Source organism: Heloderma suspectum, chromosome 3, assembly GCF_057233095.1.
Source record: "Heloderma suspectum isolate Gila_16-S chromosome 3, 16-S_ref, whole genome shotgun sequence".
Lineage (NCBI taxonomy): Eukaryota > Metazoa > Chordata > Lepidosauria > Squamata > Helodermatidae > Heloderma > Heloderma suspectum.
The window spans coordinates 264,682,063-264,695,561 of record NC_139460.1 but is presented as its reverse complement, the minus strand read 5'-3'; the positions used below and the strand labels follow the sequence as shown (position 1 = coordinate 264,695,561).

Below are 13,499 nucleotides of genomic sequence, written 5' to 3'. Positions count from 1 at the left end.
CATGGAGTGCTGGGTTGTTTCGGGGCCAAACAACCCAGTGGTGAACCCAACAACAAACCATTGGTTAACTGCTGGGTTGTTTAGACTCTAAAGAATCCAGCAATCCAGGTTCACACATGATGGTCTACAATCTACAGTGGGTTGTGGGGTAAAAGCGGAAGTGGCGGGTGCAGAGGAGGCAGTGCACCTGCTCTCTCCTGCGACACCTGACAGCCCATGGGTTGTTTAATCCATGGGCTGTCATTACACACAAACCAGGTCTAAGTGTGCACCAGGCCCGCAATTTGGAAGTTTTAGGTTCCAAATGCTTCTCATAATGGATTGGATCCTATGAACTGTGGACAGAGTTTCTCTTGTAGAACAGGGTGTTCCTGCTTTTTCCCTCTCACTGCAGCTGCCTATGCCCCTCCCAAGCCACTCCCAAGTGTCAGGGAACCTTCACATAGGGGGGTGGGGCTGCATCTGGGGGGATTAAGTTGGCAGAAATTGGCGACTCTTGTACCAAGTGGAAAGGTGGTACCATTTGGCTTGTGCTTGGTGATCCAAGCCATGGACTATTTTATCTTTTGCAAAATCACCTAGTATGTTTTTAGTTTTTATATAAAAAATATCACTTGATGAAACCACTGAATACTGAACAGATGAAAATTCTCTCTTCAGTGCAAGTGATCTTGTAATGAAAGTGGATGCTCTTCTGTCTGCTCAGCCAAAGGGAGAGGCGAGAATTGAATACCATTTTTTTGAAGATAGATACAGGTAAAAAAATTATAGTATTGGTTCTTCGTTGGACTTCATGTGTATGAATTGTCTTTATAAACTTTTACAAATAATCTTTAAAAGATCTTGACGTTAACTCGGGTTTCTTTACATATTAGCATTAAAGAGTGCTAAGAAATTACTTGGAATGTGAGACTATACAGGTAATGAGTTTTTTCTCCTTATGTGTTGACAATTTAATATCTGTTTAAAGGAGGCATTAATGGATATATTAAGCACTCCTTGATAGGGCCCTTTGCTGATATTTTTGTGATGTGCTAAAGGGAAAAAACATTCTTGCATGCATATGTCTAATTGACTTTTTCTTCTATAGTGCAGTTAAGTTGAGACCAAATGAGGGGGAGACATATTTTGATGTCGTGGCTATTGTTGACCCAGCTACCAGAGATGCACAAAGACTCGCTCCACTACTTATGGTGTGAATATATTATTGTTTGTAATAATCAGTAGTTGAGGGATAACTGAGCGGGAGCATTTTCTGTAGTTATGGTAGTTGTTCTTTCCTGCTCCGTCTATTGCAAGAAGCAGGCTAACCATTTACAGGCTGCGTATGAAGTCTACAACGTTACAGAATAAATCACATAGAAATGTGTGTCAGAAGAGTTCATATTTAATATTCAGAACACTTTGGCATTTTTTGATTGGAATGCTTTCAAAAGATACCAAATATCACCTTGCCTTGATTTATTAGTTTGCTACAATAACTCTTGAAAACATATTGTCTTTTTGTAAAGCTTAGCACTGGAAACTTAAGTTTGTTTCATATTTGAAAATAATTGTGTTTTAATATAGGGAAAGCTAAAATATCTAACTTGAAATAAATTTTATCTATTTAATGAGGGTCTCAGCTCATCATGCAACAAGCATTTCAGTCCCCCCCGCCAGTTTTTGTGTGTGCATATTTAGTCTTGTATTTTCCTTAGAAAGCCATGTGACCTTTCCTTTTGTTCTAGATTGTATCTAGATAACCTTAGACTACTCCAGAATATGTGATAGGAGCATTTCAGCCTTAATGAGCCTGTAGAGAGTTGATACATTTGAGGGAAGGGAAAAAGTAGGAAATTGCAAGAAAGCTACACTTAGCTGTGAATTTAACTCTATATATGCTTTGCCTTTTTTTAAGGTGTTGAACAAACTAATAAACATGAACCTCAGAGTTTTTATGAATTGTCAGTCCAAACTCTCTGACATGCCTTTGAAAAGGTGAGGAATAACAAGCTTTATATAACATAATAAAATAGAAAACTGTGCTGTTCTTTAAAATGCTATAAGATTGTCTTTTGATGCTTCTTTCAGAAAATGGTAGGCTCCAACTGTGTTCAGGGTTCAAGAATGTTTCATTTGCCTCCTCTTAAGGTGATGTGTGATGTCCATATTGGAAGGAATATTGTATTTGTATAAATCTTGTCTTGTGCTTAATCTGTTGTGTTAGGATAATGTATCCTAAATTATCCTAAAACAACAGATTAAGCACAAGACAAGACTTATACAAATACAATATTCCTTCCAATCACTGCAAGGAAGCCAGTGTTCAGCCAGCTTAAAAGCAGATTTGCAGCAATCACAAAGATCAATAGGCTGAGAGGGAGGCCTGTGTAAGTGGGAAGGAGGGGCCATTTTCTCTTCAGGGCTGTGTTTCAGGAGATATAGGATGCTGTCACTGGGTGGAAGAGGGTGAAAAGCCCCATTCATGTGGGGTAGACCATGCAGTCCTTTGAATCCCAGCCACTGTGTTGCATATATTAAAATAATCATTCTTCCACACTGCTAAACTCCGTAGCTAAGGGCTATGAGAGAATCATACCTTTTATTAACGCAACTGTTTAAATTGGCAAGATTTTGATTCTAGCACACATGTCAGTCTGGCAAACAATTCCTGAGATTTGAAATGCAATTGAACTATGATTAAAATAAACTTTTCTGCTCAGCCATCTGTCGTACAACAAGTAAAATAATTATATTTAATATGTTATTCCAGACAGTCTTTCTCGAGGGAAGAGCTTTGTGTGGCTTGAAAGCTTGCAGATTTAGGCTGATTCTGTTTAAAAAGGGGGGAACACCTACTCTGTCCCATTTGGTAGAATCCATTGATCACTATAGTTCCTACTCCATTTCAGTCTTCAACTTTCCTTTCCTTTGGTGCCTTTAACATAGCAATACCTATCTCTAGTTTATGCTGTATTCCTTGCTCTTTCCAGTAGATGCATGGAAAGGTAAGGAGAGGAATAAGTCATGTGAAAGATGCATAATTTTCTCAAATCCTTGGGTTGAGTTTTTGTAGGAAAAGGAAATGCTGTAGCACTCTTTCAAATTTTAGAATCTAGATGGCTGGTTGTCTTTTGGTGTCCAAATATACTTTTTCAATATGTTTTATTGCTCGGTTCACAGATTAGGAATGGGGACAGCTTGTCAAGGTTGTAGGCATAACAGGAAGAAAAATTACCATGACAGGTGCTGGCTTTGACACTAAAATGTTCTGGTATTCGCCATTTTTAAATTTCAGTTTCTATCGCTATGTTTTGGAGCCAGAAATCACTTTCACAGCAGACAAACTGCTTGTTCCTGGCCCAGTTGCCAAATTCTTGGATATGCCTCAATCTCCCTTGTTTACTCTGAATCTCAACACTCCTGAGAGCTGGATGGTGGAGTCTGTAAGGACATCATATGATCTTGACAATATTTATTTAGAGGAGGTAAGTCCCAGTCAGTGTATGTGTGTGTGTCCAAATTTGGAGAGGAGAATTTCTTTCAGGATTTGAAGCAGAATTATTTTAATCAACTACGTTAAAATCTGTGGTGATCAACTGGTGTGGCTAGGTTTGGAGGGCAAGCTATACAGATACTTATTTACTTACCTACTGTACTTTTAAATTTCGCCTAAACCAAAGTTCTTTGGGCAGTGTATAATACATTGTAAACATACAGTACAAATATTAAAACAGAAATTAAAAACAGTACAGAATAAAACAAAGATAAAAGCAGTAGCAAAGAATAAAACCATCACATCATAAAACCAGATTAAAACCAGCAGCAGAATAGAGTACTTAAAGCAGATCTTTAAAAAGCCTGGAAGAATAAAAAGTTCTTCACATGGGACCCCAAAGACCATAACTTAGGTGCCAGGTGAGCCTCTCTGGGGAAAGCATTCCACAAATGGGGTGCCACCCCTGAAAAGGTGGTGTAGCAACCCACTTCACCTTATTTGGTGGGGGCACCTGGAGGAGGGCCTCAGATGACTATCTTAATGTCGGTGTAGGTAAATATGGGAGGAGACGTTACTTCAGGTAACTTGGCCACAAGCCATTTAGGGCTTTAAAGTTTAAAATCAGCAGTTTGAATTGGGCCCAGAAATGGGCTGGCAGCCAGTGCAGATGGAGAAGTACTGGTATAATATGACCATGCTGGCCAGTCCCAGTCAGCAGTCTAGCTGCCCTAATTTGAACTAACTGAAGTTTCTGGACCACTTTCAAAGGCAGTAATCCAAACGGGAGGTTAACAGAGCATGAATAACTGTCGCTGCATGGATACGCTAGCTTCCTCTTCCCAGTGCCAAATTGATTTTTTTTTTTTTGCAAGGCTTTCCTTATTATAGCAGTAAGAACCACAGGTAACTGAAGTTGATAGTGCTCAGTTGCAATCAGTGTGAAGCTGTCTATTGCATAAGGTTCCTCCAGTATATTTATGAGTGTTTAACTTATATTTAAACCATTTTGCCTTTGGTGTATTACTTTAAAGAGTTTTCATTATCCAAGTTCCTAAATTAATAAGAGTGAAAATATTAAAGCTATCCCGTATGATGTCCTTCTCTTAATAATCCTCCAGGGATCCTTATTGAGTATTTGGTGAATATGAACATCATATTTATTATGCTCTATGTTTTTATTGTAATGCGATGTGAATGTGCCATGTGATAAATAAATAAATTAGAGTCACTTTAAGTGGGTAACAGTATATTTTCTTTCTCCTCAAAGTAATCCTGTGGGATTCATTAGAGATTAGATGGAGAGGCCTTGAGTTGCTCAAAGTCATTCAATAAACGTCACTGAGAGTCTGAACTCCAGTGCTAGACATTCAAGCCCAACTTTCTTTCTGCTGCACTGCCCTTTTCAGTTACCATCTTTAAGAGAGCAATCCTATGTCCCATAGACAGCGTCTGGGGGAGATAGGATTTTTCAGTTTCCGAGTGCTATGAGCTTGCAGCCAGGAAACCGTGCTCCCCACCCCCTTGTAGCTGAGGTGGAGAAATCCATGGCAGCTGCCCCACTGTGCCTGTCCGTGCTTGTAACACGGCGTACAGGCAGGGTGAAAAGGGGGCATTCCCAGGGGAAGGGGGGAGACCACGGAAGCTGTTTTAGACAGCTTCCTATGTGTTCTCCAGTCCTGTTCCCACCCCCTCCCCGAAGCCGTGATTAGACGCCCAAAATCAGGCATCTAAGGCAAACTGCAGGGCAGCCATAGCACGGAGGGAATCCTCTCTTCCATGCTTCAGCTGCCCTGCATTGGATAGGCGGTTGCCTCCAACTTCAGAGGAGGTCAGAGGCAACCATCTATCTCAATAGGATTGCGCCCTACGAGTATCTTGACCAGTCTCATTTTTGGGTTGGAAAGACAGATGAAGAAATACCTGCTACACTCCAAGGAAATGAGTGATGATGGTATATTTAAAGATACTTCATGAAGATAAGCCAGATAACAAAACTTAACTAAGCTTGTGGAAGATTGCCCTTAGTTCTGTGACCAGCTCTTGATAATGCTACTGTATTTTGGCCAAGTATGTCACAGTAATTATAGATGCATATTCTGGCTTTGCTACAACACTTCAGCGAACAAGGCTGTGACCAGTTCCACTGCAAAAATCTAGAAGGGGCAAGAGATGCAGTCTTAGAGCTTCTCATCTTGTAAACAGTTTCTCAGAGGCAGATAGCAGAGGGTCCAAACTAAAAAGAAATTCCCAACACTCAGAGAAAATATTGACAGTCTGCATCCAACACCTGTTTTGGTGGTGCGCCTAAAAACCAGGTGCTGTCAGTTGCCTTAAATTATGATGAATTCGATTTTATATGGGAACGGGAACGGGAACTCTTGTTACTGGTGAACTATTATAGTGTAAAAACATCAATAAATAAGGGTTTTTTATTGTTATGGTATTAACTAGCAGTTTTCCTGTAAATGAGGTCAAAGTATTATCAAACAGAGTGCTAGATACAATTGCAAATGCTTAGTAAATAAAGGTTCCAGGGGATTCATGCTGTTCATGCTGTTTTTAAATTGCATTTCTCAGTGGCAGATTACTCTTTGTAGCTTCCTATGCTTTTTGAGCGCTGAAATAGTGGATGTTTCTTTTTCACAGGTGGAAAGTGTAGTGGCGGCTGAGTATGAATTAGAGCATCTCCTTTTAGAAGGGCACTGCTATGATATCACTACAGGGCAGCCCCCCCGAGGTCTTCAGTTCACACTAGGAACATCAACAAACCCCGTTGTTGTTGACACCATTGTCATGGCCAACTTGGTAAGTGGGTTGCTCAGTGAACTATAGTAGGATATCTTTTGAAACAGATCTACAAATACTCAGTTGGCCACCCAAGTGACTGACACTTTTACGTGGACAATCAAGGAATTTGCTGGAATCCTGAGACTGCACTGTATCCTGTCTGCATGCAAGAGATGACAGCCCTTTCATCAGAGAACCTCTTTCAGCCTGAGGGCTGAATTCCATTTTGGAGAAGCTCTCAGGGGCTTCCAGGAAAGGGGGTATAACCTTCTGAGGAAACCCGGAGGGCTGGATTGAGGTTCTGCACCCCTGCTTTATATGATTATTTGTCCTGGGATAAAGAGGAAACTATTCCAGAGCCCTTGATTTTACAAGTTCTTCTGTTGATTTCAGACTACTGCAGCTTCTGCTGCCCCCAGAGAGTGAGCAAAAAAAATAGAAGCTGAGATAAGTTAAAGGGCTATCCTTGATTCCTGACATGCTCAGCTTAGTAGTTTCCATACATACTTTATTTTAAAATAATCTTTTTCAAAAATGAAGTACTCAATTGGCTCACAACTCCTACAAAACAATCTTCCAATAAAAAGTACGACAAAATATTAAACTAGTCCCACTAGATTGAGACGTGGTTCACATATAACGACAACCTAGAGTACAGGTTGAGTATGGGCTGTTGTTCAATTGTGGGTTGTCATTATGTGCGAACCCTGCACTATGGTTTAACTATGGGTTTGTTCCTGGGTTGTGAACTCTGGGTTGCTCGTAGTGCAGGATTTGCACGTAATGACAACCCATAATTCAATGACAACCCATAGTCTGGGTTGTCATTACATGCAAACTAGGAGTGAGTGTCTTGTAGCATTTCTGACAAGCAAGTAAAGATGGGTGTCCTTTGAGAGAGAGACTTGATAATGGGGCCAATAAAGTTTCCTTATCCTGGCTGGTTGTGTCCTCCTGAGGTCTTAGGACTGAGAGGTTTTACATTTGGATAGGTGTTCTATAAAATATGTAGGCCTAGGCAGTTAGGGCTTTATATATCCTAACAAGCACTTTTCGACTTTAGTCCAAAAGCTGGTGGATATCCAGTGAAAATTCAATAGAACTAGTAATATTTTATTTAAGATATTTAATAAAGTGTTTCTCTTTTACTTCTAAAGTATTTGAGACAACTTACATGAAAATATAAAACAATAAGAAAAAACAACAAATATTAAAACATTAAATAAACAACTGAATTTTGCTTCTGACCAATCTAAGACAAAGGGAGTAGCTACATGCATTAAGGAATTGGAACTTTGATATTGAAACAATAGGAAGAGATCCAACAGGGAGATATCTCTTCCTAATAGGATCAATAGGAGGAGAAAATTTAAATATAGGGAATGTTTATGGTCCAAATACTGACCAAGATAACTTTTATAAACACATCTGAAACATCGCAGAGGGAGAAATAATTCTAGGAAGGGTTTTTAATGGGGTCATGAATGGGAAAATAGATAAAAAGGAGAGCAAACTAATTAAGATGCTCTCCCTTTCTTGTTGTTGTTCAGTCGTTAAGTCGTGTCCGACTCTTCGTGACCCCATGGACCATAGCACGCCAGGCCTTCCTGTCCTGCGCTGTCTCCCGAAGTGTGCTCAAATTCATATTCATTGCATTGGTGATGCTATCTAGCCATCTTATCCTCTGCCGTCCCCTTCTCCTTTTGCCTTCAATTTTTCCCAGCATCAGGGTCTTTTCCAGGGAGTTTTCTCTTTGCATTAGGTGGCCAAAATATTTGAGCTTCAGCTTCAGTATCTGTCCTTCCAATGAGCACTCAGGGTTGATTTCCTTTAGGATGGACTGATTTCACCTCCTTGCAGCCCAGGGGACTCGTAAGAGTCTTCTCCAGCACCACAGTTCGAAGGCATCAATTCTTCGGCGCTCAGCCTTCCTTATCAGCTCATCATCAGCTCATCATCAGCTGACCTTATCAAATCAGCTCTCACAGCCATACGTTGCTACTGGGAAAACCATAGCTTTGATTATATGAATCTTTGTCGGCAAGGTGACGTCTCTGCTTCTTACTATGCTGTCTAGGTTTGCCATAGCTTTCCTCCCAAGGAGCAAGCATCTTTTAATTTCATGGCTACAGTCACCGTCTGCGGTGATCTTGGAGCCCAAGAAAATAAAATCTGTCACTGCTTCCGTTTCTTCTCCTTCTATATGCCAGGAAGTGATGGGGCCAGATGCCATGATCTTGGTTTTGTTAATGTTGAGTTTCAAACCAGCTTTTGCACTCTCCACTTTCACCCTCAACAAGAGACTCTTTAGATCCTCTTTGCTTTCTGCCATCAGGGTGGTATCGTCTGCGTATCGGAGGTTGTTGATAATTCTCCCAGCAATCTTAATTCCGACCTGTGATTCATCCAACCTGGCGTTTCTCATGATGTACTCTGTATATAAATTAAATAAGCAGGGTGACAGTATACAGCCTTGTCGTACTCCTTTCCCAATTTTGAACCAATCAGTTGTTCCATGTCTGGTTCTTACTGTTGCTTCTTGTCCCTCATACAGGTTTCTCAGGAGACAGGTAAGGTGGTCTGGTACGCCCATCTCTTTCAGAATTTGCCAGAGTTTGTTGTGATCCACACAATCAAAGGCTTTAGCGTAGTCAATGAAGCAGAAATAGACGTTTTTCTGGAATTCTCTTGCTTTCTCCATGATGCAGCGAATGTTGGCGATTTGCTCTCTAGTTCCTCTGCCTCTTCGAAACCCCGCTTGTACCTCTGTTAGTTCTCGGTTCACATGCTGCTGAAGCTTAGCTTGTAGGATTTTGAGCATAATCTTGCTGGCATGTGAAATGAGCTCAATTGTACGGTACTTTGAACACTCTTTGGCATTGCCCTTCTTTGGAATTGGAATGTAAACTGACCTTTTCCAGTCTTGTGGCCACTGTTGAGTGTTCCAGATTTGTTGGCATATTGAATGCAGCACTTTAACAGCATCATCTTTTAGGATTTTAAATAGCTCAGCTGGAAGACTGTCATCTCCGCTAGCTTTGTTGTTACTAATGCTTCCTAAGGCCCACTTGACTTCACTCTCTAGGATGTCCGGCTCAAGTTCAGTGACCGCACTATCATGGCTATCAGGGACATTAGGAACTTTCCTGTATAGTTCTACTGTGTATTCTTTCCACCTGTTCTTAATCTCATCTGCTTCTGTTAGGTCCCTGCCTTCTTTGTCCTTTATCATGCCCGTCTTTGCACAAAACATTCCCTTGAGATCTCCGATTTTCTTGAAGAGATCTCTAGTCTTTCCCATTCTATTGTTTTCCTTGATTTCTTTGCATTGTTCATTTAAGAAGGCCTTCTTGTCTCCTAGCTATTCTCTGGAACTCTGCATTCAGTTGGATATATCTTCCCCTTCCTCCCTTGCTTTTCGTTTCCCTTTTTTCCTCACCTACTTGTAAAGCCTCATCAGACAGCCACTTTGCTTTCTTGCATTTCTTTTTCTTTGGGATGGATTTCGTTGCTGCCTCCTGAACAATGTTACGGACCTCCGTCCATTGTTCATCAGGCAGTCTGTCTATTAGGTCTAATCCCTGAAATCTATTTGTCACCTCCACTGTATATTCATAAGGGATATGATTTAGGTCATACCTGAATGGTTTAGTGGTTTTCCCTACGTTCTTCAATGTAAGCCGAAATTTTGCAAGAAGCAGCTCATGATCTGAGCCACAGTCACCTCCAGGTCTAGTTTTTACTGACTGTATAGAGCTTCTCCATCTTTGGCTGCAAAGGCCATAATCAATCTGATTTCGATATTGACCATCTAGTGATGTCCATGTGTAGAGTCGCCTCTTGTGCTGTTGGAAAAGAGTGTTTGCTATGATCAGCTTGTTCTCTTGGCAAAACTCTATTAGCCTTTGTCCTGCTTCATTTTGTACACCAAGGCCATGCTTGCCTGTTATCCTGGTGATTTCTTTCCAATCCCCCATGATGAAGAGGACATCTTTTTTTGGTGTTAGTTCTAGAAGGTGTTGGAGGTCTTCATAGAACCGATCAACCTCAGCTTCTTCGGCCTCAGTGGTTGGGGCATAGACTTGAATTACTGTGATGTTGAATGGTTTGCCTTGGATTCGTACTGTGATCATTCTGTCGTTTTTGAGATTGTACCCCAGTACTGTTTTTCCCACCCTTTTGTTAACTATGAGTGCTACTCCATTTCTTCTAAGGGATTCTTGCCCACAGTAGTAGATATGATAGTCACCTGAATTAAATTCTCCCGTGCTTGTCCATTTTAGTTCGCTGATTCCCAAGGTGTCGATGTTCAATCTTGCCATCTCATGTTTGACCACCTCCAGCTTACCTTGATTCTTTGATCTTACATTCCAGGTTCCTAAACAATATTGTTCTTTACAGCATCGGACTTTCTTTTCACCACCAGACACATCCACAGCTGAGTGTCCTTTCAGCTTTGGCCCAGCTGCTTCACTCTTGCTGGCGCTACTTGGAAATACCCTCTGCTCTTCCCCAGTAGTATATTGGACACCTTCCGACCTGAGGGGCTCATCTTCCGGTGTCATATCTTTTAGCCTTGTGATACATTCTATGGGGTTTTCTTGGCAAGAATACTGGAGTGGGTTGCCATTTCCTTCTCCAGTGGACCACATTTTGTCAGAACTCTCCGCCATGACCTGTCCATCTTGGGTGGCCCTGCACGGCATAGCTTATGGCTTCACTGAGTTACGCAAGCCCCTTCGCCTCAACAAGGCAGTTATCCATGAAGGGGGCTCTCCCTTTAGAGGAGAGCAATTGAATTTTTCTCCTTGACTGAGGCTTGGAGATGTATACATCTGACAGAAAAGGATTATAATACTAATCAGCCTTATTTTAGAATTTATCTTATCCTGATTTCTGCTAAGCTAGTAAATAGAACAAAAGAAGCAGAAATATTAGATCCATTTTATGCAGTTCATAATCCAATCTATTGCACTGCTGACAATGGCAAGACCCAGGAGAGCCTCTTTTGGAGATCTGACCAGACAAGAAGGTTTATGTGGAATGAAAATATCTTCAGCTGAAACTGTTTAGGTCTTTACCAGTACTTTGAACTGAGCCCAGAAGCAAGTGAAGCTGATACAATAAAGGAGACGTATGTTCTAAGAAATTGGCTCTGGTCACAACTCTGGCTGCAGTATTTTGCACTTAGTTTCTAAATCCTTTTCAAAAACAACTTTTCGTTACCCTAAGGAGGTGGGTGGATACAGCCAAGCTCCTGTCCTTTGGAAGGATCATTCAGGGATTAACTCACACAATCCTTCTGCTCAGTCTTTGGGCTCTTACCAGAAAGTTGTAAATCCCAGTCTATATTTCTCTAAAAGTTGTTCTTAGCCATCCTGGTTACAGGGAAATTTATTTTTTGCTACCAAAAGTGTCAGAAACAAGGAGGCAAGCCTAAAGTTTCTGGTGTTCAACTTAACTAACTTATTCTAAGGTCTAACTCAAGTCAGTGGAACAGCTTTGTTGATGTAACTTGGCATCCATCATAGTCTTAAGAGCATCATGTTTACTATGTAAGTCTTGTGTAACTACTATAACATGCTAATTATAAGCAGCATTTCAGCTTATTCTGTCATCTTAATGTGATGCTTAGTATTAAGCAAGTTGTCTGTCATAAGTCTTTAGAATGTTTGTCTTTTCTCTTTCCCCTTCATAGGGATACTTCCAGTTAAAAGCCAATCCTGGTTCCTGGTTTTTGAGACTCAGGAAGGGAAGGTCTGATGATATCTACAGAATTTACAGGTGGGGTGATAAAACAACTATTTTGCTTTTTTTTTAGTCTGGTCAAAATCCATTCAGACCCATATGGCCTATCAACATGGCATTGGCTCACCAGTTTTTCAGATTAGCAATACACAAGAATCCAACAGTACACTTGGCTTCTCTTAACTTCCCTAAGTGTATAAATTGGATATCTGTTGGCAGCTGGGTGAAATGTATTGTTTTGTAAATAAACATGTATATCCATGCTTAGGTTTATATGATTCTTTCTGAAATAACTTTTTGGGAATATGGACTGTTTGAAGGGAAAGCATTTTTAAGTTGGGCTCATGATGGAAAAGAGGAAAGAAGTGGCAAAAAATTAGCACTTCTCCTACAGTGATGATTGAGCTAACTGTTTTTAATTATTTAATTTTAGCCATGATGGTACAGATTCTCCTCCAGATGCCAGTGATGTTGTCGTCGTTATTAATACTTTCAAGAGCAAAATTATTAAAGTGAAAGTGAGTTTGAAGCAGACATGTAAAGTAGTATTTTCAACAAGATTTGCTTTATTATGAGTTTTTTAGAACTTTATTCTCCTCTTATATATCTGCCTAATACTGGGTGGTATAGGCAAAAATAGCCTTAAATGTAATCCTTTGTAGTTGTGAGCAAGATAATCGGATGGCTGCTATACAATCATCAAACTGTGTAATGTACATCTCTTACCAGGATTCACTTTTACCAGCCCATTAAAAGATTGAAGGGAAGCGTCAGCTGGACCCTTATGCATACCATTAGGCATGTGCAGCTGACCCACAAGTGTACTCTCCCATTCACAGAAGGGCTACTACTGGGGAGAGGGGTCAGCCGAAGGAAGTCCTGCACATAGAGCAATATGAATATGAGGGAGTGGGGAGGATGCAAACAGTGACTGGCCCTATATGTATAAAATCATGCCTTGCATAGAACATTTTAATAACCTTTTGTGTTGAATATAGTTTCCAGACATGCATTTTTGAGGGTGTGTGTATATGTGTGTGTGTGTATGTATTAAAGACTGTACTCTCTGGGCCTATTCACATGTGCGTGGGAGGAGGGTGGTTAGGAGAACTATGGGGGGAGGCGTTAGCGAAACTGCTACACGTGGGCCCATCAGATGACCAGGAACCACGCGGTGCCATGTGGTCCCCCCCCCCCCAGTTACTCGGCAAGCTTACCTGAGTGGTTTGCTCACATCCCAATGTCCTCCATGGCGTGAACGTACTTTCAGTGGCTGCTCCATCATCCAGAATGGCTGCATGACCATAGAGAAAGTCCATGGCAGTGAGAGCGTCACCTGCGATAGTGGGCACTCTAGCTGGCTGACTCTATGGTTGCGGCCTGGAGATCCACCAGAGCCTGTTTTAACCACCGGGAAGCCCGACAGACGACATGATAAGCCTCTCTAGGGTTCCTTAACACTTTTGCGGGGGTGGCTTCATAA

The 13,499-nt window shown here is 41.0% G+C and overlaps 1 protein-coding gene across 4 annotated transcripts in view; it reads left to right on the top strand.

The window, feature by feature from the left end:
- UGGT1 (UDP-glucose glycoprotein glucosyltransferase 1) overlaps nt 1-13,499 on the top strand; it is a 72,586-nt gene that overhangs the window by 40,886 nt on the left and 18,201 nt on the right. For all 4 annotated transcript variants that reach the window (XM_084846718.1, XM_084846716.1, XM_084846715.1 and 1 more), the window contains 7 exons: nt 661-756; nt 1,091-1,193; nt 1,901-1,980; nt 3,281-3,470; nt 6,128-6,286; nt 11,967-12,052; nt 12,450-12,534. In XM_084846718.1, coding sequence (XP_084702844.1) covers nt 661-756; nt 1,091-1,193; nt 1,901-1,980; nt 3,281-3,470; nt 6,128-6,286; nt 11,967-12,052; nt 12,450-12,534 — 799 coding nt within the window. The remainder of the gene's footprint in view (nt 1-660; nt 757-1,090; nt 1,194-1,900; nt 1,981-3,280; nt 3,471-6,127; nt 6,287-11,966; nt 12,053-12,449; nt 12,535-13,499) is intronic.